General features: G+C 59.1%; 1 protein-coding gene and 1 long non-coding RNA gene across 6 annotated transcripts in view; one reads left to right on the plus strand and one right to left on the minus strand.

The window, feature by feature from the left end:
• Positions 1-21,695, minus strand: SLCO4A1 (solute carrier organic anion transporter family member 4A1). The gene is made up of 12 exons (XM_019753441.3): positions 21,550-21,695; positions 12,587-13,464; positions 11,596-11,686; positions 10,267-10,388; positions 9,787-9,898; positions 6,835-6,989; positions 5,387-5,582; positions 4,262-4,427; positions 3,988-4,160; positions 3,668-3,732; positions 3,118-3,266; positions 1-1,205 (listed from the first exon to the last, which is right to left on the minus strand). The coding sequence occupies exons 2-12, from the start codon at positions 13,395-13,397 to the stop codon at positions 1,041-1,043; spliced, it is 2,205 nt and encodes a 734-aa protein (XP_019609000.3). The 5' UTR covers positions 13,398-13,464; positions 21,550-21,695; the 3' UTR covers positions 1-1,040.
• Positions 20,326-26,760, plus strand: part of LOC109459168 (uncharacterized) — a 13,816-nt gene continuing 7,381 nt past the window's right edge. For 2 of the 5 annotated variants that reach the window (XR_016018128.1, XR_016018129.1), the window contains exons 1-3: positions 20,326-20,668; positions 24,398-25,074; positions 25,692-26,465. This is a non-coding gene — a long non-coding RNA (uncharacterized LOC109459168). Of the gene's footprint in view, positions 20,669-21,858; positions 21,997-22,021; positions 22,952-24,397; positions 25,075-25,691; positions 26,716-26,760 lie in introns of those variants that run through there. The other 3 variants (XR_016018127.1, XR_016018131.1, XR_016018130.1) reach the window with 3 other exon arrangements.

The raw sequence follows: 26,760 nt of genomic DNA on the forward strand, positions 1-26,760 counted from the left end.
TGCTTTAAATATTAAAATATATTTACACACAATTTTAACTGAGGACATCCAGGGGCAAACATCCCAGAGAAGCCGACGATGCCCTCCAGGTGCCTGCTGCATGTGCCCTCTGCCCACCACACGATCAGGTAGAAAACAAGTTCTATAAATAAGTATTTATGCAAAATATGGGTCCATAAAGATACGCTTATGCAAGTTGCTCCCATGCCAGGACAGGCGGTGACAGCAGGTTTTGAAGGCTCCATGTGGATCACAGGAAATGGTCTCACGCCAGCTTCCCCTCCATCAGGACAAACACAGGAAGTCAAGGGCCGCAGCTGCAAAGCTGTGGGCTCCGTCAGAGGCACCACCGGGACACCAGCGCCCCACGGTGGGCGACAGTGCTCTGTACTTTCCACCGAGTGGCACCACCAGTGTCTGCACAATCAGTGAGAACGTGTGCAAGCCCGGTGTGCACCAACCTCATAGCACAACGGATAAACTGTGGCACCACCAGCCTCCCACAGCAGCCATTTACAAAGAATTGAGGGACATGGGATGCATCTCAGCTCGGTCTGTGCACATTTTATAGCTACCAGCGGAGTTAAGTCAAGACTGCGCAGGTTTTTAAAAGCTCGGCCGATGTGTCCAGGGCTCCTGAGTTCCATCAACGCTGTTTGGCTACGTCCACTGGGGAAAAGCCACAGAGTGTGAAATGGCTGGGAAAAGGGAGGGGAAGGGAAGGCAGGGGAGGGGAGGGAGGCAGCGCCATGTCCCTCAGGGAAGGGGTCCAGTGGCAGGGTGGGCACTGCTGGCCCTGCTCCTTCTGAACCAGTCGGTCAGCCCGCTCCCTGCCGTGTGCATTTTGGATGTGTCTTGCATTCTTTCTCCTTGCTGCCTTTGAGGCTCAGACATGTGTGACCCCTGGTTTGGGCTCCCCAGAATTCAATGGAGATTTTCAAAGGGTCCTCAGTGCTGGGCGAGCCGTTGGTGAGGGCTCAGCCCTTCTGGGGAGAAATTGGATGGTGTTTTGGCCCAGCCCTGGAGTGGCAGGTGGGCCATCAGACGTCACTCTGGAGCTGGAGGGCTGAGGAGGCATCCTGGAGGTCTGTGGGGTTGTCGGAAGCCGAGGACTGGCTGGGCAGAGAAGCTTCCAGGCCGTGGGAAGACCCTGAGGGGTGCTTGTACAGGAAGCAGGCAATGGCAAAGAAAAGGAAACCCAGCACCTGGGGAGAAAGGAGCTGCTGGATGGAGCTCCTGGACCACCGGAGCTGCCCACCCGGGGGCCCCAACACTCGCAGTTCTGAGCCCCCATCTGACCTGGGCTCCTCTTGAGGTCCTGAGGACGCCTGCTGTGGCGAGAAGACCCGCCTTTCCTGCTTAGTCAGGCCCCAGCCTGGGCACCGATACTGTTCATGAGGGAATGGAAATCAGCCTTTTGACTAAAACCAGAGGCACTGGAAGGGGAGACTTGTTGTGGGATCAACAGTGTTCCCCTAAAAGACATGTCCAAGTCCTGACCCCTAGAACCTGTGAACGGGACCTTTACTTGGAAGTCGGGTCTTTGTAGATAAGACTAAGTTAAGGATCTCGAGATGAGATCACTGGGCTAGGGTGGGCCCCCAATCCCATGGCTGGTGTCCTTACAAGGAAAAAGAGACCGATTTGACACAAATACGTACGGGGGGAGGCCACAGGAACATGGCGGCAGAGATGGGGCGATGTGTCAAGGGGGAGACGCCTGGGATGGGTCCTCCCTCAGGGTCCCTCCCAGAAGGAACCAACCCTGTGACAGCTTGATCTGAGACGCCTGCCTCCAGAACTAAGAAAATAAATTCTTGGTTTTATGCCACCTGATTTGTAGTGCTTTGTCACAGTGGCCCCGGGAACCTAGCTCAGAGGGATCAGCACCATCGCTCTGGCGTTACTGGTCCTGACAGGGATCATGTACGGGCTTGCAAAGGACTGTGGGAGCACGTGTGCTGGCCTCTGTACACATGTGCACACATTTAACATGTAAATGCTGGTGTTAGCAGAAACACCCACCGTGCTCCCTAGAGCATCTTGAGGCTGACGGGCCTGAAGCTGCATTAATGGGTGAGACTATCTCCACTCTGCAAAGTGATCAAATTCCTGGGACCGTATTCAGGGGTGCACCTGTCTGCCCCCCTGCTGGGATTAGCCCACGCTGTACAAGCCCATCCTAACCACTGTGGTTTCGGTTAGCTGTGCCGAGGTCGCAGGTGATTCCCTGGGCAGGCAGACACCCCGGCACCAGCCTGCTGCTTTGGGCAGGGGCCATGCAACAAAACAGGAAAAGCAAGGGCCAGCTCCCCGGGAAGGGCCTGCCTCTTTAAAACTGACCCAGTGCTGCTCTGCAGAGCCTCACAATCCCTTGTCACACTCGGCTATTTTTACCTAATGTGCAGGGAGATAAACCCGGCTCAGCTGAGACTCCTATCTCTGAGGCCCCTCATGAAAAGGCTCCTGCCAGGGGGCCATTCCTGAGTCCACCCTCCGCCCAAGGAAGAAAGTGGAGACACTCTGGCCCTAGGATTTCATTTTATTTGGAAGGTGTTGTGCCTTCTCCTCCAGTGGGGGGACAGAATTCAAAACAAATTCTGTGCCTCACCCCAGGGGCATCTGCCAAGAGTTACACTGGAAGTTTCTCTACACAGCTTGAAACAGAGGCTCAGGATAGAAACGGGACGGTGCCCAAGGCACGTTAGAGTTCTGTTGTTCACAGACGCCTCATGCTGACCTGGCCCAACGTGTGCGGGGCTGCCAGGCTGCTTTATGCAGGGGACTGGGTGTTATTTCTCCAAAACCTTAGCTGCCCAGAGCCACTGGGCAAAGCACCAGGCTGGAAGGCAGGGGAGGGGCTGCTCCCCACACCCGGAGCTGTGAGCTGTAGGTACTCATGACCCTGGCCTGCTCTCCTCCTGCCCCCTCTGCTGTCATCACATCACCAGGGTCCCAACAACAGCTCTAAACATGGAAGGACACCACTTCTGCACACGAGGCAGCAGGAGTGGTGCCTTTGGCCCCTGGGATTGGGGGACTTAACTGTTGGAAGGTCCTGGTGGAGTGTCCAGACCCCCAAACAGTGGAAGGAGACCCCAGACCCCTTCCACTCACCTTATACACCAGCCCGGCGATGAGCATGTACCAGCTCATGGCAGTGTTCTGGTACACGAAGCAGGAGCCTTGCCGGCCGCACTGGTCCTGCCAGAGCAGGCACGCCTTGTCGATCACCCAGCCAAAGGCGATGGGCCCCGGGATGCCACCTGCAGAGAGAAGCCCACTCAGAACCCCAGCACCCAGGGCAGAAGGGTGTGGTGGGCAGTGCCAGAGACCCGGAATGCCCAGGCTCTCAGAAAGGTGATCTCGGCCATTGGTGTTGTCTGAGGGTGCAGGGGGTCTTAAATGTGCCTTCTCTGGGGACTTGGCATCTGGCCGGGTGATTCCCCATGACCTCTGACTCCCATAGGGCCTTTGTGTTAATGAGGAAAAGGCACCCTCTGGGCAAAGAACCGGCCACAGGTCCCTCTAGTGGACTGTTAGGGAATGGCCTCCTTGCCCAGGTGGGCACAGCCTCCCTTGTGCAGGGATGCGCACCGGCTTGGCGGTGCCCCTGTGCAGCGAACGCAGTGCACAACTGTACAGGACTCCTCACACAGCACAGTACCTAGAGTTCTAACCACAATCCACTGGATTCCCAGCGCGAAGGATCTCTGCTGGTCACAGACGCACCTGAAATGGGGAAACACAGCGTCACGCCCAGGGAAGTGTGGCTGCTCGCCAAGTCACACCCCCAAGCCACAGGCCCTGATGAGCCCCAGGCTGCGTCACCGCCTCCCCAGGTGGAAAGCACCTCACAGAGGCATGGTTCTTTCCTGCCACTGCTGCCGGGGGCCGGCAGGCACCCCGCAGGAACTGCAGAACTCCACCTTAGCACGCTGCAAGGGAAGGTTCTGGACCACAGTGAAACCCAGGCCCGAGGCTTACCGTAAAGTCGCCGTTAGCGCAGGAATGCTGCTGAGGAATGTAAAGATAATTACAACGAATATGAAAACCAGAAGGAGGGGCTTTCTTTGACAAGTTGAAGTGCATTTCCCTGCAGTAGCACTGCCAAAACCAGAGGAAAAATTCTGAGGGACACAGCTACAGTCTCGGTACACCTGAGGACCGCAACAACAGTGCCGATTACAGGAGGAAGAAGCAGGGGCCCTCCCAGGGTCCGGGGCGCAATGGCCGGGACGTGGGCAGCGGCCGCACTCACCTTCTGGCCGCCCGGGCCAGCCACGGCCGCCTCAGAGCACCCCGCGTGGCAGGGTGAGTAGTACACGAGGTCATCGGAGCCGCACACGGGGCTGTAGTGTTCTGGCCGGCAGCCACAGGCGACGTTGCAGGGGGCAGTCAGGTCCAGGTGGCCCTCGGGCAGGAGGCTGCAGAAGGGAAGATTCGGGCGGTGGGGCGCAGGCCAGAGCCAGGTGGGGCGCCCATGGACACAGGGACAGCCTGGGTCTCGTCCCCACTGGCCCAGGTCTGTGGGTTTACATGGAATGGAGCTTCATGTGTTGCCTCTTGCCCCCAGGATCCTTGGGAATTCTCACAGCAGAGCAAACCCAGCCCCACGCTGCTTTCCAACCACATGTGCAATGCACACCCCAGCTGGCTTGTTTTTTGGACAGGCAATGGATCCACACGGCTCAGAATGAGAGACAAGAAGTCCTGCACGACACGGGCCCCGGCCACACGTGTGCAGATCGCTGATCCGTGCACACGTCAGTGATCACAGACACACACGCTTTCTCTTTTTACTCAGACCAACCACACTGTACGCACTGCCCTGCTCCTTTTCCCTGCTCAACACTGTGTCTTGGAGGTGGCCAAGAACCACAGTCCTCCCTTTGGTGGTGGCAGAGCCCTGCGCGTGGGGACGCTGGCCGTTCAGCCAGCCCACTCTCCGCCGACCTAGATTCTCCCGACCATGGTTCCCTGACAGTTACCACGACCTCTGCTCTGCAGTCTCGCCATCACCTCCACCAGGAATTCCCGGGAGAGGACTTGCTGGGCCCTGGGGCAGGTCCCCTGCTTCAATTTCAGATTATTCCAAATGAACGCCTGACGGGCTGTTCCTCTCACATTCCCAGGACACGGTGACACATGGGGCTGATCCTTAGCCACTTTCCAGGTCAACACATAGACACAGGCTGGGCTATTATTATCCCATTTTACAGGTGGAAAACTGAGGCTCAGAGCCGGGCCACAGCCCAGGGGCCCTTTATGAGTGACTGTTAATTGGTGTGATGTGCGCCCCACTGAGGGTACTGTCCTTGCTGCAAACAGTGGCCTCCCCGACCCCCACGGACCACTGTGCCCGACAGGTGTGTTGGGGCCTTACCTCCCGCTGTAGCTGGCTGTCACACCCGCCATGGGCACGTTGGGGCAGTGTGTGAAGAAGACCAAGGTGGCCAGCAGGCTGGTCAGGGTGCAGAGCAGGCAGAACTTGATGATGCCCGAGCCACGGAGCTTAAACTTGTTCACAAAAAAGCCACCCAGGAAGGTGCCGCCGCCGCCCGCCGGTACCACCAAGTACCCTGTGGGAGAGGGCGGGGCTCAGAAGTGTCCTTAACCCATCATGTCTTACGATCCCCACTTTACAGAGGGGAAGCCGACCCCCGTCGCTGCCCGAGGCCCTGACCGGAGCTCTCAGCCATCACTCTGCTGCGGCGGAGACTTGGCCCAGGGCCAGGGCAGGGCCCGGAGGAGCAGAGGTCGCGGCCCCTTGCCCGGCCCACAGCCTCTGCCCGGCCCAGCTGTGGGGGACACCTGAAGCCTACAGCCATGGCCATTTCACTATGAAATTGAGATTAGTTGGCATAGGGATTCCAGGATGGGAGTGGGGCTCCAAGGGGCAGTGGGGCCATCTCCCCAGCAGTGACCAAAGCCAGCTCTGGGGGCAGAAGAGGGGGAATCCAGGGGATGTGGCTGTTCCAGGAGGGGGGCATTGCTGCAGGGAGAAGGGGCTGCCGTAAGGAAGGGGAGGCAGTTGTTGTGGGTGGGGTTCTGGGCATGTGGCGTCAGCTGAGAGGCCAGGCAAGGATGGGTGTCCAGGGCCATTAGTCAGAGAGGGGGGGTGGGGTCTCCTGTGCAGGAAATGGAGCCCTGAGTGGGGGGCACAGCTGGATTGGCCTGCGTGCTGCTCAGACACACCCCAGCTTCCACACATGGCATTGACCCCCTGCCCTGTGACGACGCCCCCACCTCTTGCCAGGCATGTTCTCGGCGAGGCTATGGCTGCCCTGTGAGCAGTGGCAGATGGAGGGGTCTGAGAGGGCCCTCACTCTTCTGGGAGGGCCAACCTCCTCGCCACAGAATGCCTGCAGCCAGGCAGGTCCAGGGCCTCCAGCCTCACGGTCCCGAGAGACCCTGGCCCACAGCGACGGCCAGGCCGAAGGGTCTGAGTGTCCACTGGGGTGCTGCCACCCAAACCCTTCCTGCAGTAAGCCAGGGGTGACGCAGGCCGAGGCCCTCGGTGGTGAGCCGGTGGCACAGGCGAGTTGGAGCCCACCCCCGGCTCACCCCCCAAGCTAGAGCGGGGTCCCACTCGGAGGATCCTCAGAGAGACCGGTCAGCACGCCATGCAGGAAAAAGACAGCCCGCTCTTATAACACAATCAGGTCCGTAAGTGACATCATTTGTATACAAGCCGACATTCGCTCTCCCGCCTGGGCTGGACCACACGTGGAGCAGTGCTGCCTAGGCCTTTCCAGAAGACACCCTCAAGGACCCACTCTCGCCTGAGAACTAACAAGAAGAGAGGACCCCCAGGCTCGGGAGTTTTCTTACCAAACAAGGTGGCCGCTTCTGAGGCACTCAGGCTGAACTGGGACTCGAGGAACTTGGGGCCAAAGGTAGACATGCCGGCAATGAGGGTGGCCTCGGTGGCCCCAGCCAGGCAGAGCAGGACGAAGGTGGGATTCTTCAGGAGGAGCCAGATGGAGCTGGATGGAGGGGAGGAGACCAGAGAGGAGACAGAGGGTCAGAGTGGGTCAGAGCCAGGGCCTGAGCGAGCCGCAGTGCCTGAGGCCACCGCCCCTCCCACCTGAGTATAAGGAGCCCCGGTTCTGAGAGAAGAGCTGAGTGGGGTGCCATTGAGCTGAGAGGGGGACACCCCACATTCATTCCACAGAAACCAAGAGGGTGTGCAAGGCTGGGCCGTGGCAGGTAAAAAACTGGCACCAGGATTCTGAGGCTGTGTGGCTTGTTGTAAAAACTGCTGTCACTGATTATGGAAAAACCACCTTGTCCAGAGTTTTGGCTTCAGCACGACGAGAGACCTTGAGTGACCAGTGACACTGTTTAATCACCTCTGGGGACAGCTGTCACCAAGTCCCAGACTGGACAGGCCCCTGGGAAAGGGGAAAGGGTGTTCACTAGAGGAGATGGCCGACTCGGCAGAATGGTTTTCGGGAGGGCTGGATGTGGGCTGTGAGCCTGGAGGTGTCCACGTCACACCCTGCAGCTTCGCTGGGGAGGTGGCCTTGGCACTGCTCCATCAGTGTCACAGAGAGCGAGGCTCGGCCCCAGGCCACAGTCAGCTTGTGGCATGAGCACAAAGGCTCTTGAGGGCCAGTCACTCGGGGAGCCTGGGGTCCTGCCCTGTTAGGGGTTGGAGCCGTGCTTTTGCCTGAGCACGCTGTTTAAACGTGGAAGACGCTCAGAGAGTACGAAAATGTCATGTGTGACACAAAACCGACAAAGCCCTCCTGACAATGCAGGAGGCAGAGCTCAAAGTGGGAAACACAGAAGTCACGGCCCCTGGGGGTCTGGAAATAAGAGGCTTGGCCTCCGAGGGCAGCCAGGCGCCCAGCACACACACGGCTTTACTCTGTCCGAATCCCTCTCAGCCACCAGGTGTTAGGTGCCAGGCCCAGCGCAGGTATTTGCTGATGGGGTTATGTCCCCGTCCCCAGAAGTGGTGAGGGACGTGGGTTGGGTACAGGACAGTCTCGCTCTGAGCACCAACATAGCAGATCCCATAATAAATGACTATCGTCTGGAGACGGTCGGAGCAGCTCTGACGTGGGTCTGCTGCGCTTACAGTCTCGGTGTCGCCAGCGTGGCAGCTGAGGGCTGTTACAAAGGGAAGCAGTTGCTGTACCTGTCCTCGTTGGCCACCTCCCTGGAGATCCGGCTTCCACAGACCCATCCGTCACCCTCACACCAGAAGTGCCCCCGCTTAGGTCAGAGATTAGTGCTGGACCTCTCAGCACTTGTCAAGGCAACTTCGAACACCATGACACTCAAAGCTCCTCATTTTGAGGACACAGGCCAACAATAAATTGGATTCTAAGAAGGAGGAGGTGCCTCTGAGCCGGTCCCTCAGAGCAGGAGGCCTGGCGGGAGGTGACTAGCGAGGGACACGCCCCCTCCTCTTTTCAGACAGGGGACTCTTTCTGGTTAACTTCGGAGAGGGGCTCACAAGGCCTCGCTCCCCATTCTGATTCCAATGGGGGACTCGAGTCCTGAAAAACTGACTTTCTAACTCGAGTGCTGGAAAGGCTTCTTCAGGTCAACTCCTTGGGTCCCACGCCCATGAAGGACAGAAGACGGCTGTGGAGGAAATACGAGTGGGTGTGGCTGCGGGGCTGGGGCAATGGAACTCCCCAGCATCTTCTCTGGCCGGCACAGCTCTCGGGTCCTGTGTGCGTGTCTGTCAAGACAGGAGCCCTGGGTGCGGCCGGTCCCTTCCTGGCCCTGCCCAGACCTGCCCAGGCGTTGGGGCCTTGGCTACACAGGGAGGTGACTCTCCCCAGGAACATGCAAACTTCCTCATTTCTTCTTCTCAGCCTGCAGGTCGCTTGTCTGAAATTCTGTTGAATTTTCTCAGAGAACTAGTCATGACCTTAACAGAGGACACGTGTTCCGGGAGTTTTTTTTTTTTACTACCAGCAACTGGTTTGGGGAACGAAGCCTGGGCATAAACTTCCTGACCCGGCTCCAGACCTGTTCCCTGGGTTCCAGGGCTCTGCTGGCGATCTGTGGTGTCCCTGGCTTGCAGATGCTCCAGTCCGGTCTCTGCCCCCATCTTCATAGGGCATTATCCCTGTGTGTGTCTGTGTTCAAACGTCCCCAACTCAAAAACAGGGTCCTACTGGGTTAGGGTTAGACGCTGCCATTGGCCGGCTCAGGGTGCCGCAGGGACCGGTGGACACTCCGTGGCGCCGAGGACTAGACAGGGAGGGAGAGCCCCATGGAAGGCCCGGTCCTGTGAAGAGGTCACTGGGCAGCCAGGAGCCCCAGGCCCCACGTCCCTCTGAGACCCCGGCAGCCCAGGGCTCTTTTTGTCCCAACACTGAAGGAGGACAACAATGCAAGGCCATGTCCTCCACCACAAGGAGGAGGAAACGGAGGGAAGAAGCTGCACAGAGGGTGGACACCGGGCATGGGCTGCTCCCTCGTGGTCCTCAGAGACCCCGAGGCAGGGAGGGCAGCACCAGCCTGGAGCCCCGTGAGCTGTGAGCAGGTGACACCTAATGAAATGGTCAGAGCGAGGGGCTGAGACTGGGTAGGGGCAACTCGGGCAATGGTCTGAGGGTCAGACGCATGTCCCTGGAACCGGGGGTCATGAAGGGGGTTTAGGAGCCGTGAGTTCACATTGTGGCGCTGGAGGGTCACGTGAATGCTCCTAGTTTGGGGCCAAGACTCAGCATGTATGGGGCCCCCGAAAGGTCTACAGGACACACAGGCGCAGATAAGAGGCACACGGCATGCGACCCATTCCCCCAAGGTCCTTACAGAGGTAAGTCTCTGATGGTTTTCCCAAAGTCAGGGTTGCTGGCCACTGTGTGGCTGCTGTCCTTCAACTGGTGTGTTTCAGATGCTCTCATGACCACGTAGCGCTGGGAGCCTGGAAGGACAGAGGTGTCGGCGAGAGGCCGGGACCAAAGGTGCACCCCTGGCCCTGCCCTTCCCGGGTCTGCGCATGTCCAGCGGGAAGAGGGTGCGGAGCAGATACCCAGTGGGCATGCACCACGGTGGCCGGCTGGCAGGGAACAGGAGGTGGGACAGAGCCAGTGGCACAACCTGGGACCAGAGGGGAAAGAAAGGGGTGCTTCCCTCCCCCTGCTGAAATGGCATCTTCTGTGGCCCCTGAGCAGGGGCGGCGGCTGCACCGCTGGATGAGACCTGGACTCTCCTGTGTCCCTCAGTGTCCCACATGACCGGGAGGGAGGGAGGAGGAGGAGGGCTTGGCACACTTGGGGCGGGTGCACTCACCTGGCAGCTGCCGTGGGTAGCCGAGGATGGGGACCGCGATGAGCAAGGCGGCAGCACCAGCACCCAGGAAGCCCACCCACCAGGCGCCGACCCACAGCGGGCTCTCGGTGGTCAGCTCCGTCCTGTGGGAACAAGCGCCCGGACTCAGTGTCCCAATCATATGCATCCAGGACACATGAGCAGGGCGCCCCTCTGCCTGCTGGCCCATGCAGGCCCGGGGAAGCGCGTAGAGAGTGAGGGCACAAGCCCCACCTACCTCCTGCACTCTCTGCACAGAACGTGCACATTTGACACCCAATTTAGTCAACCTGAGGCCAGAGGTGGCATTTATACCAGGTCAGAGCATTAGAAACCTCGATGAGAGACGGGCCATCCGCAGAGAGAGTCCAAGGTGTAGCTAGCGGTGCCCACCACGCGTCTCAGCAAACCTTAGGGAAACCATCCCTGATGGGTGACACCCGTGGAGCAGCGGCCGCCTCCGAGCCCCGCTCGGCCAGGAGGACACACCTCCTTCCTTCTTCCCTCCCTCTCAGCCTCTCTGTCTCTATCGCTGTCTCTTTCTCCTGCTCAAATTTACAAAAACTAGTATCACAAGCAAGAGATCCAAGGAAATGGAAGAAACACAACACGACAGAGTAAGAAATACAGATTTGGTTTCTCTCTGCCACAGTTCTTGGCACAGAGCTCTGTAATGCCTTGCGATTTCCTGGGTGATAGGAGCGTCTTCCGTTCTAATGCTGCCAGAAAGACTGACCGTGATATTAGCGAGTTGGAACTTTTAGCCCCACTGCCGGGCCTCTAGGGAAGTTGTTGGCCACTGATGTCCAATGATTTAATTAATCACCCCTATGGAATGAGGCCTCCATAAAAGGGATTCGGAGAGGTTCTGGGTGGTGAAAGTCCCCGGGGGTTGGCACTGGGGACCCACGACTTGTGGCTGGCATCTTTAGTGGGGGCAGTCAGTGGGACTGAGCCCTTATCCGGTGGGGTCTGTGCTGATGCTGGATTGAATTTGGGACACCAGCTGGTGTCCACGGAGAACTGGGGAATTGCTCAGTGTGGAAAAACGCATACCAAAGAATCTGACATTGGCAGCAGGAAAATCCACTCTCAGTTCAAGCCATCCGGCCATACTGTCCCCTTCCCTAGGCTGCGGTCAGACACCACAGACCCTGCAGGTCTGCCAGAGCAAGGCCAGCTCTGGGTGTCCTCCTGCTGGGGCCACGGCCCTCGGCCGCTGGGGATCCCGCTCCGTGGGCACCCGGGTCCTCCTGCCTGGATAGCGTGGCGACTTCTCTGTGAGGGCAGGACCGGGCCCAGGTCACTCACCATCGGCCTATTTCCGTGTAAATGTTCAGCAGGGCGCCTCCGATCAGGTAGCCAGCTGCGGGGCCGAGAATGGCCGCTGTGTAAAAGATGGCTGGAAGGGAAGCAAAGCTGTTGGGGGGCTGCCATGCCTGCTCCCTGTGTGGGACACTCAGAATCTGCATCTGTCTGCCCCACACTGGGGAGAGACCCCTTTAAATCAGGGTTTTCATCTGTGCACTGAATCTGAAATCCGACTTGTGTCAAATTCTTAAGGGGATTTTAAAAAATTTCCCTTAGAGCCAGCTGCAGGTGCCATTGGAACTCTGCCCTTGGAAGAGCAAAGGTCCGGAGACCCTTGCTGTGCAGGACGAGGGCACCATGGAACCCCCCCAGCCTCCGGAAAAACCAGGCTGCGTGTGCGGCAAGGGCCCTGGGAGGCTGGCCGGTGGGACATCTGCTCGCTGGAGCGATGTTGCTCCAATGCCCCCTTCGTCCCAGGATGGCAACCGCTGAGTGACTTAGACGAACAGAGTGCAAGATGGAAGGAAGCTAAAGGTCAGCTAACAGTGTGGCCGGGCCACCGGGATACCAGCCAGTCCCTGAGCGAGATCCTCGCCTGGCCTCGCCGGAGGGACGGGGGACGCGGGCAGCATGAGGCTGCCTTTGGAAATCTCATCCCCAGGTAACTATGGGGGTCTGGGGGTGAAGGCGGAGGCTCTGGATGAGCCCCTGTGGGCAGCCAGGCTGACGTGGCAGGAGCGGCCTTGTGACTAGTTACTCCATGCACTCAGGGACCCTCAGGATGCACCTGGGGGTCGGGCTGAGGTCAGCCAGCACCACCGTCCTCACCTGAGATGCTTCAGGCCAAACGCAGGCGAGCGCTCACTTGCCACCTCACCTGGGGCCACATGTGTCCATGTGTGGCCAACGGGGAAGTACCCATAAGGGCTCAGACGGGGCCAGGCCAGTGTCGACCAGTATCACGCTGCCCCGTCCCGCCGGCCCCACTCACCGATGTAGACGGGTGAGCAGCTGGACTTGACGTTCTCGTCCAGGTAGGTGACGCCCAGCGTGTAGAGCGGCGTGGCGCCCACTCCGTGCAGGAACTGGCCCAGCATGAAGACCAGCCGGTAGCTGGACAGGCCCGAGGTGCTGTCCCCACACGCCACACTGTGGTTGGACGGGCACGTCCCAATGCCCTGGTCCAGCTCCACCTGGTAGGAGCCGGCGGTGAAGTGGGGCAAAGCGAACACCAAGGAGCCCGCCCCCATGACCAGCACGCCCCAGCCCAGCCAGCGGGGCTTGTGTCCACTGCCCCCGAAGTAGCTGACGAAGGTGAGGCAGAGGCAGGCGGCCAGGTCGTAGCTGCTGGCGATGAGGCCACTCTGGTAGCTGTGCAGGTCGAACCGTCGCTCGATGGAGGTGATGACCGTGTTGGTGAAGCCATTCACCGTCATGCCCTGCAGGAAGGAGGCCGCGCTCAGGAACAGCAGGAAGCCCCACGGCGTGTTGAAGGCCTGCAGGCATTTGGGGGTGAAGGTCCACCAGCCACACTCCATGCTCTGTGGCCCTGCCGACACGTAGCGCACCTCGCGGGCTGCCCGGGCGCTGTGCTTCTCAGCCGGTGGCTCACACAGAGGCTGGCTGCTGGAGTCCAGGGGGCTGTGGGCCGCTGGACGCAGGTGGCCCCGGGGCGAGCCCAGAGACGCCAGCCTGCTGGGGGGGGTAAGGCCACATCCGTCCTCCAGGGTCAAGGGTGGGCTGGAGAAAACCAGCTTTGGCATCGAGGCAAGGGGCTTGTCCCCCATCGTGTGCTGGGGCATGGCCACCCAGGGCGTGACACTGACAGCAACGGAATTTGCCAAACGGTATTCCAGTGGCCGGTTTGTTCTGCAAGAAGAATTTCTGGTGAGCGAATTTGCATTCGTATCTCAGCAATACGCCTGCAGTCCCGCCCAGTTCCTTGGGGGCAGTGGATGGCTCTGGCTGCCTGGTACCCTGTCTGGTGGGGTTGAACCCTCCCTGACCAGCCCCCTCCCCGAATCCAGGGCCCCACCTGGACCCACACATTCAGGGAAGCACATCTCTAGCCAACAGCTTGGCCGGGGGTTGGGCACATCCTCTCCTGAAGGAGACCTCACAGCAGAGCAGAGATGGCAGGACGGGGTCAGAGGCCATGCGAGCCTCTGGATCACCATGACTGCACCAATCCCACCACCTCTGCCTTGCTGGCTGAGCTGTGCGTTCTGCCATTGCAGCTGACAGTGCCTGAGAGAGGACCCTGTGCAGGCACTCTGTCCACACGGCTCCGCCTGACTCCTCTCTCAAACTCACACCCTGCTAGGTTTCTGAGCCCTTCAGTGTGAAAAAGAGATTCGTCTGAGTCCCGAGCTTGGAGGAGGTGGGTAATGAGGAAGGGCGGAAATGGCAGGGCCTGTTCCCCAGGAGCACAGCAGCTCTGGGACCAGACCTGGTGGGGGTCTTCGCAGACAAACTGGGAACCTGCCAACAGCAATGGGAGCAGAAGCCCAGGTGGGACCTCACCCAGGTCCAGGAGTCAGTGTTGCATTTGGAGACCCTGCCTGTCCCTGGCCCCCTCCTGAGGTGGCACAGTGACCCCCACACCCTGTGGACTGAGCCTCAGAGGCTGGGGCTCCGGATCCTTGCATCAGGACCTTCCTCTGCTCTTCAGCCCTGCCTGAGCAGCCATCTCACCAAGGCCGCAGGCATCAGGCAAGTGGCCACCACCATGCTCCTCTGAGCACTGGACGACTGTGCCCTCTTAGCTAAGTTAAGCCTCACCCAGGCTCTTCTCTGGCCTTCCCCAGGGACGGGCAGTGGGTGTAAATGCCAGTGGGCAGGGAGCACCCCACTTCAGCTATGTCTGAGCACCGTCCTCACGGTGACATCACACACTCCCAGGCCCTCTGTGCGTGTCACTCGTGTACACCTGGACATCGCCCATCTTCCAGGTAAGGGAAGTGGGCCCAGAGGGGTCAGCAATTTGCCCAGGGCCACACTGTCAGCCAGCGGCAAAGAGGACTCAGCCCACACAGTCTGGCTTCAGATCCATGTGTGTGTATCACAACTGTCCTTGCCGTCATTTTATTGACAGAACCGTGACCCATGGAGTGGCATTTACACACAGGGCTGGCTGTTTACTTTGGAAACTGGTACTGCCAGGCTATCAGCAGCTGTATCTGGAAGCTGTGGGTAGACAGCAGAAACCACCAGCCATTCCCTAGGGCCTGTTCCTGGTGCCAGCATTTTATTTATAGTGCCACCGCCTCTGTGAGCTGGCACTCCAGGCTGGGCTATAAGACAGCTAGAAAGACAGGCCCAAGGAGAACAGTCAAAGCTTCCTAGAGGAAGACATGCACGTCCTCACACAGCAGAGAGCTGCCCAGACTGGCTGTCACTCAGACGACATCCAGCACACACGGTGGATGCAAGCACTGGGACGGCTGTGGACGGCATGGAAAGTGACAGGCTTGAGCCCTGGGACAGGACGGCTGTGCCATGCCCCTGCCCCGAAACTCGATGGGCTGCTGAAGCAGAAACATGGAGACATACACGGAGGGCGTGACGCTACTGGAAGTTCCCAGGCCCAGAGGCCACTCTGTGGAAATGAGGCGGTGTGCTCCCCTCTAGAATTTTCCCTCAATGCATGTACACACATGCACACACATGCATCAATACATCAACTCATGTGCATACAGACATGACCATCCACATGTGCACACACAAACCACAGGACGCTGGAGTGTACCCAGGGAAGGGGCCCTAGCCAGGCTGAAGGCCAGCGGGCACTCAGAGAGGCCACTCAGTGGCCTGTGGGGTTTAGGGGTCAGGACTGGGACCTCAGGAATTATTGGTGGGGAGGGGGCATTCCCAGTAAGTGATCTACAAACCGAGGACCAAGATGCTGGCTGCCCACAGCCGCCCACACCCCCCTCTGCACACCCCCCCCCTCAGCTCTGGGCTCTGGGCGTGGCTCACACAGGGACAGAGGACTGGTGATAGAGGACCCGCCATTCCATGGGGTTCAGGAGGCTGCCAGATTGCTAGCTTTCATCATTAGGAATGGCCACAAAGAAACAGAACTTTCTATCTGAAAACAGAGCCACTGCAAAGCCATATAGCACCAGTGGTGGGTGGTCCCAACAGCTCCAAGTCAGCGATAAAGCTTTACCTGAACTGAAAGCTGAGTCTCTGACATACACAGATAAAGCTCAACCTAAAATCACACACAACACAGACCTGTAAGCCAGCAAATTGAAGATCCTATTTTAGACAGTAAGACCCACTGCAGCGGAGGTAACCGTGGCTCCCACCTCATCTGTGACCCCATTTCCCCCCAACCCAGTCAGCCTTCCCTCAGCCAGCAGCTGTGCTGCCGTGCTCCGAGGTCTGTTCCCATCTGAAGGTGGAGTCCTTTCTCTAAACGGTTTGGGGTCTTATCAGTGTGTCTAGATCAGAAAGGGGGCGTGGGGCCCTCGGTGACTCAGGAGCTGAGGTGCAAGGGGCGCTCGGAAGGAAACATGCCCAACCATGGGATCCTGCGTGAGCGCAGGGCTGTGTGACCAGGAATCTCCAGCCACAAGGAGGAGCCCTCATTCCTGAGCACCGTGGGGAAATTCCTGCTCTCACACACGTGGCCTGTTTGGGCACCAGCTGAGCCTGTCCCACGTACACACAGACCGTCTGGGGACAGCGTCCTTTGCCCCCACTTATAGACCCATCCGGACGCGTACTCCCCACAACCCTGTAGAGACAAAGTTTGCGGGGGCTCTGGCTACGGGATCCCAGAGCTGGTGGCTCTGCCTGGTGCCCCAGAGGCACCTGCGTATCCTGTCCTTGCCGTTCGGCTGCCTTCATCCTCCAGGGAGGACAGCGGTCGGAAGATGGAGGAAGCCCTCATGAAGCCTCAGCTGGCTTACCGAGCAGAATCCCCTCTGTTGTGAAGGAGAGATCTCCCTCTTCCAGCTGCAGAGAGCAGCACTGCAAGCTGGGGAGCCCACTGTGGGGTCAGTCACATCCTCCAGCCAGTCCCATCCCAGTCAGGCATCAGGTGGGAAGCCAGTCTCCCAGGTGAGGACAGTGAGCAGGGCGGGTGACGTGGACTCTGAACCTGGGGCTTCGTGGGGTGGGCGAGGCTGTGTGCGTGCATGTGCACGTGTGTGCACACATATGTGTGCACGTGTGCTCACGTATGCAAGCTGTCTTAGAAGGAGACCACAGATCTCTTCCGAAGTCCGCACACTGCCCTGGCCCATCAGCCGCAGCCTGCTGTGAAGGAATCCAGGCCCGCACTCCCCCCTCCCCCACTTCCTCCTCCCCTCCTCTACCCTCCTCCTCACCAGGCCCCCAGCTGCACTCTGAGAAGTCAGGAGCCCCTGGGGGTGGCTCGCCGTAGCCCAGCCTGAGAACTGGGCTCCCGCCTTCAGTAAAGGACTGAAGAGGTTTTCACAGCCTCACTTATCTCCTCAGGTGCTTACGCAGGCCCTAATGCGGGCATCACTCCATCTCCTGGTCAGAGGCTGTCTGCAAAGTGGAGCAGGTAGGAAACGAGGGTTCCTGGGAGGGCTATTTTAAGCCTCCCGGGAGGCCTGGGTCTGGGGCGGGGCGAGCAGTGCCCTTCACTTACAAGCACCCCAGGCTCCATCCTGAACCCTGCTGGGAACTTGGCTTCAGGGGAGACTCACAGGTTTCGTTTCTCCTTTTTTTTTAAGTGCCAACCAGTAAATTCCCTCCTTGCTGCACCTGGTGGCTCTGAGGCTGGCAGCCACCATCTGTACCATGTGACATGTCCCACGCAGACACGGCAGCCCCTGTCCCTCTCGGCTGTCCCCACCCCCACTCCCTAGAACCCTGTCATTGCCCCCATGATCCATGGGACTCTCCAGGCGTCTGTCTTCTCGCCCCTTCTAGACCCACCCTGGTGTCTCTTCCTGAGTGGGTGACTGGAGGGGGTTTTCACTTCTTGAAGTTGAGGCTGAAAGCTGTTTACAGAGCAGATGTGACATGGTGTGGCAGGAGCTGGTGCTGCCACAGCAGTGCCCAGTCCACCCTAATCTGCATACCTGGTGACCGCAGAGCTGCTTTGCATGGAGGTCAACAACGGAGGATTGTCTGGGAGAGCCGGAAACGCCCTCAGGGAGTGTCCTGCTGTCTCAGCACGACAGCCCTGATCCCACCCTTGTCCCTTGTCCCTTGTTCTCCGAGCATGGGAGGACGGAGGGGGGGGATGAGCTGGGAGGGGGGCCTGTGCCAGCTTATTGTCTTTCCCACTCATAATGTTTGATCCATGGAGGTGAAAACAAAACAAGCTGTCCTGTGGCACTCCAGGACAACAGGGAGGCAGAGAGGGGATGCAGAGGCTGCCTCGGAGCCAGGCAGGTACTCCCACCTCGGCCAGGCCTCCGGCCTCTGGCCTCTCTGACCTCAGTTTCCTGACTGGAATGGTTGTGACGTCATGGGGAGGAACCCCAGAGGTGAAGGACCGGCCCCTCTATTCAAAATGGGTCCGGGCACCACTTGAAGCTCGTGAGAAACACAGACTTACAGAAGGCCTTCATGGGATTTGGGGGTGCTGGGGGAAGCAGGCTCTGTCTACACAACAGGCTTGCCCAGGCACAGGCTGGGCTCGGCCATTTCCAGGTGACCTCCTAGGCCTCTAGTACCTGCCAACAACAAAACGCATAAACCCCAGACAAGTCCAGGGCGGGGATATGTGCTCCCTTCAGCCCAGTAGGTCCCAAGCCCTCTGGGGCTCAGGCTGAGCGGCGATGCTTGAGGTACCTCCAAGGTTTGCTGGATAAGAAAGCCACTCAGAAAAGGCAGCTCCCCTGGGTGAGGGTCTCACCTGGAGCCCGGCTCACATGGAGAAGACCTGTTTGAAGCCCCACCCCCTAGGAGCCCATGACTCTCTGGACACCCATAAGTGGAGCCAGCTGGACCTTGGTCAGTAAGCCCCGCCCTATGCTTGGTCTTTGGTGGGCCTTGCCTGGCCACACCGTGAGTGGCTTTTACAAAAGACACGTGGTTTGTGAAAGCGCCCACCTGCCCCCAGAAAGGTGTTCCAACAGGCTAATTCTGTGTGACGCTGGTGGAAACAGGGCAGCACCGTGGCCACTGAGGGGAAATGAGGACAGCAGGCTGAGGGCGGAGCCAGGGCCAGCAGCAGGAAGAGTTCTCACCACCAGCGCACCAGGGGTCCAGTGTGCAGGCAGCCAGGCCGGTTTCCTCTGCCCCCTCCAGCAGGGCCCTGCTCACCTGAGGCCTGAGCTGGTGCCCTCATACCCGGTGGAATTCCAGCGGGCCTGTCAGATCACCTACCATGGTGGAGACCGGGTCCTGTCCCGGTCAGCCCTCACACCCACCACGACCACACCAGGCTACATGAGTAGCTGGACGTCCCAGAACAAAAGCGGCCGCGAGGTTCTAAGGATTACTGAACATCCACTTCAAAAAGCAGACACTGAGCTCTTTGCCATGCCATGTGACTGGAGAGAGGGGACATTTTCATGGTCTCTGTCCACACCTCAGTGGGACAAAGCAATGAGAAAGCAGGGGTATGGCCGCCGAGTCCCTAGGTCCCCTGAGGGGCCAGCTGGCCCGGCCCAGTCCCTCCTGTGTGCCAGCAGAAAGCTCTCGGCCGCCCACGGGGGGGCCTGAGGGACTTAACCACTAGCAGCCACTCCTCCTGGGTACATGCGTCTGTGAATCCATGACTGCCCAGCCATGCTGACCTGGGGAAGGGACATTCACAGAGAGTTCAGGTGGAGAGTATTGTAGAGACCGTGCTAAGCCCAATAAGTGAACTAGATTTCACAACGAGCAGAATAAACCTTAGCTGTTTCGAAGCCAGAGGTAGGCAGCCTGGCTGAGAACCCACCCTGCATGGTGGGTTTGTCGAGTCCAGGATCCACCAGGGCCAGGAGAGCCGGGCTCTGGGAGTTGAGTCCCTGTGGATCAGGTGCTCTGACAGGAACAGGTCAGCCCCAAGACCCCCCTCACCAGGCCATCATCCTGCCTGACTCCAGGTGCCCAGCCCCTCACAGTGGCAATAGGGAGGGACTTGGGTGGGACCTGCCTGGCACCTGTTTCAGGAGCCACACTGAGGGAACCACAGATTAGGTCATAGACACCCGGGAGAGAAGCAGCCCCATGAAGAATTTCCAGGTAGCACCTGCGGCCCTGCCCAGCAGGAAAGCAGGACAGGTCGCCATGCAGGGCGGGCAGGAGTGTGGGGTCTGACAAAAGCGCCCCTCCTGCCTCCCTCCAGCAGCACATGGGAAGCCTGGCTGTGCAGGCTCGCTCTCTGAGAGGCATCCTCCCTGCTTCCAACGGCCAAAGGCTCTTGTCTGCTTAGCTGGGGGCCCACCTTTTGGGACACTTCTCTGTCAGGTCTGCTCCCACACCCCCAGGAACAGCTGTAAACATATGGAGTCACACAAACCTGGATTCAAACCTCTCCACCTTGGACTAGCAGTGTGACTGTGGGCAGGTCACTTAACCACTCATGCCTCAGTTTACTCATCTGTAAAATGGGAGCCATGGTGGCTGCCTCTGGTGGTTGTTAGATGCTGCTCAAAGCCCTTAGCACAGGGCCTGGCACATTCTAAGTGCTCAGTAGACAGCTGCTGTTGTCTTCATTATTATTGCTGTTGTAGGTTCATAAAAGGAGCTAGCAGAAAACAGGTGCTTTTTGTCCTGAGGTCCACTTGCTCTGCCCTGCACAGAGTAAAACCCACAGCACCACCGCTCACAGTTCACCGTGTCCCAGCCTGCTCCCCAGTCAGTTTCTGATTAGACCAAGGAAACCCAAGTTCTAAACAGCAGGGGGAGGAGCCGAGACTGGAAGCTGGCTTCTTGCCTGTGGAAAACTACTGAGGGTCCTACAGGCTCCGAGGACGCCAAGTACCACCGCCGCACGAGGGAGCGCCAGGCACTCTGAGTTGGGAAGCCTGGGGGTCCAGGGCCAGCCGGCCTCCCCCCGCCAATCCTTCCCCACCCCCGGAACTGACCCCACTGCCCCAGCGGGCTCCCCCACCCCGTTCCGATCGGCCGAAGCTGCCGCCACGGAGTGCAGGTACCGGAGTCCGGCTCGCGGTTCCCCGTCTGGTGCCCAGTGCGCCCACCCGGCCCCGAGGGTGGGTCCGCACCATTGTCTCCATCCTTCCCCGCTCTCCGCCTGCACCCGGGCCGCTCTGGGCTCGGCATGGGACGTCGCGTGATGGGGCAGGGATAGGGGCGCGGCCGGCATCGCTGTAGCTGGGGACCAGACCCGCACGCCCGCCGGGCAGCCCGGCCCAGGGGGACGCCTCCGCCCGCGCTCCGCTCGCGGAGGTGTCTGGAGCGTGGATGGCGCTAACAAAGCCCGGCCGCCCGCGGGAAAGTTCTGTGCCTTGACGGTTTCCTCCTTGACTCAGCAGCGGCGGCGGCATCCACCGCAGGTGGGGGGCCTGGCGCAACCAGGCAGCTCCGGGAAGCGCATCTGTCCCTGGCCCGACCCACGTGGCCTGCGCCCGCGTGCGCGCCCGGCCACCCGCCCTGGCCGCTCCATCCATCCGCGCCTGAGCCCCTACCACGCACCACCCATCCCCTTCCCCTCCACCCTCCTCCTCAAAGGTTTCCCGCCTGGGGAGCTGGCGGCGAGAAGGGGTGCATTTTGCATCGGATCCCGCGGAGGCAGCCGGGCTGTGGGGCGCTGGTCTGCGCTCGGTCCCGCCCTCCGGCCCGCGGAGGGTCTCGGGGGCACTGCAGACCCTGGGCCCTCGCTCCGCAGACCCTGGGCCCTCACCCCGCCCGGATCCCCCGCGGCGCCCGCGCCACCTCCATCCCGCTAGCCCCAGCCCAATGGCAGCGGGCACCTGCCGCGCTCCTGACGTCAGCAGGTCCGGGCCCGGCGCACCTGGGTGGCGCCTCCACTCCCCCCAACCCCACACTGCGTGCGCTCCCGGGAGTACTCACCGTCCCAGGTCCTGGCCGCCGCTCTGCGCACCACGCTCTGGCGGCCGCTAGTAGCTCACTCCCGCTTCATTCATCCGCTCTCGGGCCCGCCCCCGCCGTGGAGAGGCGGCCTCCTGCGCTCACCTACTCCCTCCAATGGCTGCGCCTGGCGGGGTGGTCCGGCCCTCCCCCTGAAGTGACAGCTGCTGGAGCACGCGGCGGGTGCGGCGCGGGCTGAGCAGGGGGGGCGCGGAACGGGGCCCCGGCTGACGCAGGGGGAGGGAGGGAGCTGGAGACTGGAGGAGTGAGGGGCGGGGGCCGGAGCGGGGCCCCGGATGGCGACGCCTCTCCATTCCCAGGTGGCCATCGCCCAGGAGCCCACCGCCCTCGGAACCGACCAAAGGCGCCCTCGCGTCTTCCGCTAACCAATCCCTCCGCAGCCCCACAGGTGGGGCAACCGAGCAGAAGGTGGGAAGCGGACGCCGAGAGGGGAAGGCCGCTCCCCAGGCCGCGCGGCGACTCAATTCCGAACTGCCTCGCACTTTGGGCCCTGGCTTGTGGGGCCTAGGTGGTGGGAGAGGCCGTGGGAGGGAGTGAAGTTTCCCGCCCTAACCCTTTAGAAAGATGGAGGGGGCCGGATGGGGGTCGAGATGGAGGCGCAGGGGTCGCAGTCACTGTCGGCTTTGGTTTGGCTCCCAGGTCCAGCCTGGGATGCCCACCTGTGCGAGCCTCCTTAGGCTTGCATACGCCTACCCGTGGGCGTGGGCCACCCGGGGAATGCAGTGTTTCCCCGCCTGTTGCCCTTTGGGTAAAACGATCCTCCTCTTGACGTGAACGCTGATGTCAGACCACAGGGAGTACTAGGCACAGGGCCGGCAGCAGGAGGCTGAACTACCACTATTCCTGCTGTGCGACCTTGAACACACTGCATCTCTCTGAGCCTCAGTTTCCTCATCTGTAAAATGGCACCACTGATAGTGCTTCCTTGAATGGCCATTGAAAAATGGGCTGAGGTCTGCCCACAGAGGAGCTCACCGGGGTTGCCAAGTTAATGTATTAACAGCTGATCACAAAAGCACCCCACAATTTTTTCTTTTTCGGTTTCTGTAAAATGAGTTTATTTTAAAAGAAGTCTACAAAAGTCAACCGTGTGTGTGTGTGTGTGTGTGTGTGTGTGTGTGTGTGAGAGATAAGTTGGGTAAGGAGGAAATGACCAACGTGTGACCTTAGGCTGGTAAGGGAACACACAGAGGAGGTGTAGGGGGCGGGCCTCTTCCTGTGGGGCTGGGGGAGGGGAGGAGGAGGTGCTGGGCCTCATGGGAAGGCGTCCACATTCCCGGTTATTCAGAGGGTGGGGCTTATGCCCATTCGCTCTGTCCTGGGCAGTCCCTGCTGATGTGCTTCGGCCCCAGGCTGTCTCCAGGTGAGTCTACTCCTGGAAGCTGGGGCAGGGTCCGCTGCACCTAGAGTATTGGCCTCCATTCCTGGAACTGCCCTTTAAGAGAAAAAGACAACCAGCTGTAACTGGGGGTAGAGAAGGCGCCTCTGAGAGGCTAAGGACCTGATGGGGGTGGAAGGAGCACAAGCTGCCCCCCAACTCCCCCACGAGGAAAGGGAACTGAGACACTCTGCAGCCCTGGCCTGGGGTGCGGAGCCTGCTGGGAGCAGCATTTCCCAGCTCACGGAGATGCCTTCCATAGGGAGTGAGCTCGCCATCGGGGAGGCGTGTGAACGGGGCCAGCCAAGCTTCTACTGGGGGTGCTCTGAAAGCATTTCAAATGTCAGAGCCGGATTGGACTCTGTTCCCAAGCTTCGTTTTAGATTTGATTCCTTGAAACTGTTATTTACATCATGCTTTTCCTTTGAACAATTCATGTATTTTACTAAAAGGGTAAGCTCATTTTAAAAAAAGGTAAATCTGTGTCATGACCGTAGCGAGGTTACCATAAAAATAGATAAAAGAAAATAGAAAGCGGTCTTAAATTCTAGCCTGCTGAGAGTGCGGAGCCTCAGACTCACTTCCTCCCGGTTGGTGCCAGCCAGGTGTGAGGGTGGCTGTGGGGAACAGAGCCGTCCCCTGGATGTGGTCAGCACAATGGAATGAGAAGGGAGGAAGAAGCAACTCTCGTTCTGTGATTCATCGCTGTTTGCAGTCTTGTTTGGACACTGCCTCTCCTGCCCACATGTCATGGGGGCCCACAACCTCTGGGAAACACTGGCCCCGGGCCACCCAAGGAGCCTGGGCTCATGGTCCTTCCCCGTCGGCCCCACCAAACCCGTCCTGTCGTTCAAGGGTCTCCCCACCTGGGGTCCCTCTTGCGAGACTCATCCACAGGCACAACTTGAAGGGTAGATGGGGAGCCAGCATCCCAGCCCTGGGAGTGCCTGTGCCTGGAGACCCCACCCTGTGCAGCCTGCCCGCAGGGGCAGGGTTGAGACTTGGGATACCCAGGGGGGTGACAGATCTGGCCCAGACTCCAGGCACTGACCGACACTGTGGGTCAGGCTGGGTCTGCCCTCCACAGCCTACTCTTTCTCTGGTGGTAGAGGAATTAGGAGAGGCAGGGAGGAGGCCTAAAAGGGCACCCACGGCCGTGGCAGCCTTTGAGAACCAGCCTGATGAAGTGCCCTAGAACATTCTGAACTCAATAAGTTCTGTCTGGGGAGGAAACAATTAGAAGGAAAAGAACCCAAGTCCCAGTGGCTCCCCCGTGGCCCTCTGGGGGACACACTGCTGCCCGTCAGGCACCTGAGGAGGCTCAGAACAGGTGCTTTTTCATGGTCCATCACTGTTCTCTGACGTCATCTTTGGAGGCACCCCAGTAAACTGAAGAGTGCAGGCTGTACTGACACACCCTTCTCTCTGCAGACTCTGCTGGCTTCTTGGACAACTCACTCGGGGCAAAGTGTGTGTCCTCCTAAGGTCAGAAGAGAAGTGAAGAGAGAGAGAGAAACTTTTTCCTGTTCCTGGGACAAGTCAACGGCCAAGCCGGAAGTGCCCCCGACACCCTATGCCCCAGTCTAGGGGTCTGGCACGACAAACAGGACACCAGGCATGGCATCCAAAAATGTCTTGTCTGCTGGCGAGGCTGTATTTGAAGAACACTTAACAAACCTGTGTTGCTGTGCTGTCCTGGGGTCATTTCTATTTTGGTGAATTTTGCTTATCTGTTAGTTGAATCGTTGGGAACGGCCAATGTTTTTCCTTTCGACTCCTCAAGATGGCCGTTTCAACCTAGGCATAATTGATACCAAGTCTCGGAAATGATGAGCACATGTTGGGAGCAAAGTCGAGGCTGCGACCACGGTGGAGTTTCTGGAGAAATTAAAAACAAAAACAAACAAAATGCTTAAAGTTAGGCTCTTGCTGTCTTGCGTGAGAAAGAGGGTTTTTCTGAAGGATACGAGGATCGGATGGAGCTCACGGTGAAACACAACTTCACGAGCTCAGTCAGAGAGAAGGTGTGTGAGCTGTTGTGGTCCATCAGACGCTACGTTCAGGGAAGGAATTGTCATCATCGCAGTCCAGGTGTGGGCCGACCGCAGGTACATGGCTTCACAAAGAAGAGAAGCGTGAGGTCGGAGTGGTCCCAGGAAGAGGCTCAACTGGGAGTCCAAACTTCCTGGAAGGCGGAGCTTCATGGGGGATTAAGATTGTCAGGACAGGGGAGGGCTTGGGCCACTGGAAGGGTCTTTGGTAGCAAGAGTCCACAGATGGTAAAAAGCATGTTTGTCCTCAAAGTCACAATTCCACCCCCGGAGGGGAGAGCCCCTTTAGAGCAGGGTGTGGCTCTGGAGCCCTCCATGGCCACTCACTGTTGCCTGGGGCATTTCATTCGCTTCCCTGGGCCTCAGTTTCCCCTTCTCACAGCACACAGCTCCATGCTGGGCACACACATGCATAAGCCGTGTGAGCCATCATCGTCCTCAGCAGCCATCGTAGTCCATTCCACACTGATTTGCTAACCTGTGATGTGAACTGAGATGGTGGCCTCCCTGCACTGGGACCCTGGCCAGCTCTGCACAAGGCCTGGGTGACAGTGACCTGCTAAGGATGAGGAGCTGCCTCCGGGCCACAAAGGTCCCTGCTGTTCCTGCTCTGTCTCCTGCAGCAAGGTGGCTCTCGGGCACCGGGGTTTCAATTCCCTCTTTGTCTTTTTCAGAGTGTCTGCTGCCTTGAGAAGCAGTTACCGGGGAATCTGACTCCACTGCACGCATCCCGGCATTCTTCCACGTGCTGGTGGGCCGGGGAGACTATCCTGGGGGTGACAGATGCTGAGATAACTCATACGGGGTACCATGCGTTTGACATGCCAGCTCAGGTGGCCCTGCTCGGCGGCAGTGATGGAGTTTTGGGCCTGGGATAGCAGCCTCATTCACAAGCATTTGGGGCTTCTTCCGCCGGGGAAGGCTCTGGCTTCAGGGTCTGGACAGGCAGAGGCGATACGTGTTAGAGGCCACCAATGAACTGGTCATTGCTTGGAGAACCTGGTGTTACACATTCGGTTTGGGGTAGACAAAGATGGAGTCTGGACTTCTCTGCCTGGACAAACAGCTCTGAGCTCTGAGGACACCATGCGAGGACACCTGGGATGCCCTATGTTCCAGGAAAGGCAGACCTGGCAGAGTGGGGAGAAGCCCCCCTCCGTGTAGGTGGCCCCGTGGCACAGGCATCCAGGAGCTACGCGAAGACATGTGCCTGGCCCAGTGCCTGCAGAGCCCACCCTGTCCAGACCCAGCTCTGCCCTGTGAGCAGCATTTGAATGTCACCGTGGGTCCTTTCGGCAGTCCTGTGCATGACGTCTACAAAGAGGCAAATGTCTCTTCCAGCCAGAGGGCTTCCAGACTGCCCGGGCCTGCCCTGCCAGTGTGGTGTGGACGTGGGATCAGAAGGTCCACTTGGCACGACCTCACATTCCAGGAGGACCTCCCATTAGGTGAGTCCTTACGGTAGCTTCAAACACAGCGAGGCACGGCCAGCTGCAGGACCCACTGGCAAGGCCGAGAGACAGGCCCGGTCAGGCCTTCCTCCTGGCTCCGGCGCCCGGCCCACCCACCTGCAATGCATAATGGAATTTGTAAATCCTGTAATTGCCTTGTGACTAGTCAGGTGATGTTGCATTGAGAGTGTTTTGTGTTAAAAACATTAAGCACAGACATTCTAGTCATCCACAGCTACTGTAAGCATTTCTTCGTGTTGTACTTTGGTGGGAACTTTTGGGGGCACCTTTG

Source organism: Rhinolophus sinicus, chromosome 13, assembly GCF_057876585.1.
Source record: "Rhinolophus sinicus isolate RSI-liver-muscle chromosome 13, RSI-T2T, whole genome shotgun sequence".
Lineage (NCBI taxonomy): Eukaryota > Metazoa > Chordata > Mammalia > Chiroptera > Rhinolophidae > Rhinolophus > Rhinolophus sinicus.

What these genes read in the sequence shown, in the direction of transcription:
- SLCO4A1 (XM_019753441.3), bottom strand. Translation starts at nt 13,397, where the DNA reads ATGCCCCAGCACACGATGGGGGACAAGCCCCTTGCCTCGATGCCAAAG. An exon ending in CTGGCCCGGGCGGCCAGAAG is followed by an intron (nt 4,161 to 4,261) that starts GTGAGTGCGGCC and finishes TGCGGTCCTCAG; the next exon opens with GTGTACCGAGACTGTAGCTG. An exon ending in GCGCTAACGGCGACTTTACG is followed by an intron (nt 3,733 to 3,987) that starts GTAAGCCTCGGG and finishes TCCCCATTTCAG; the next exon opens with GTGCGTCTGTGACCAGCAGA.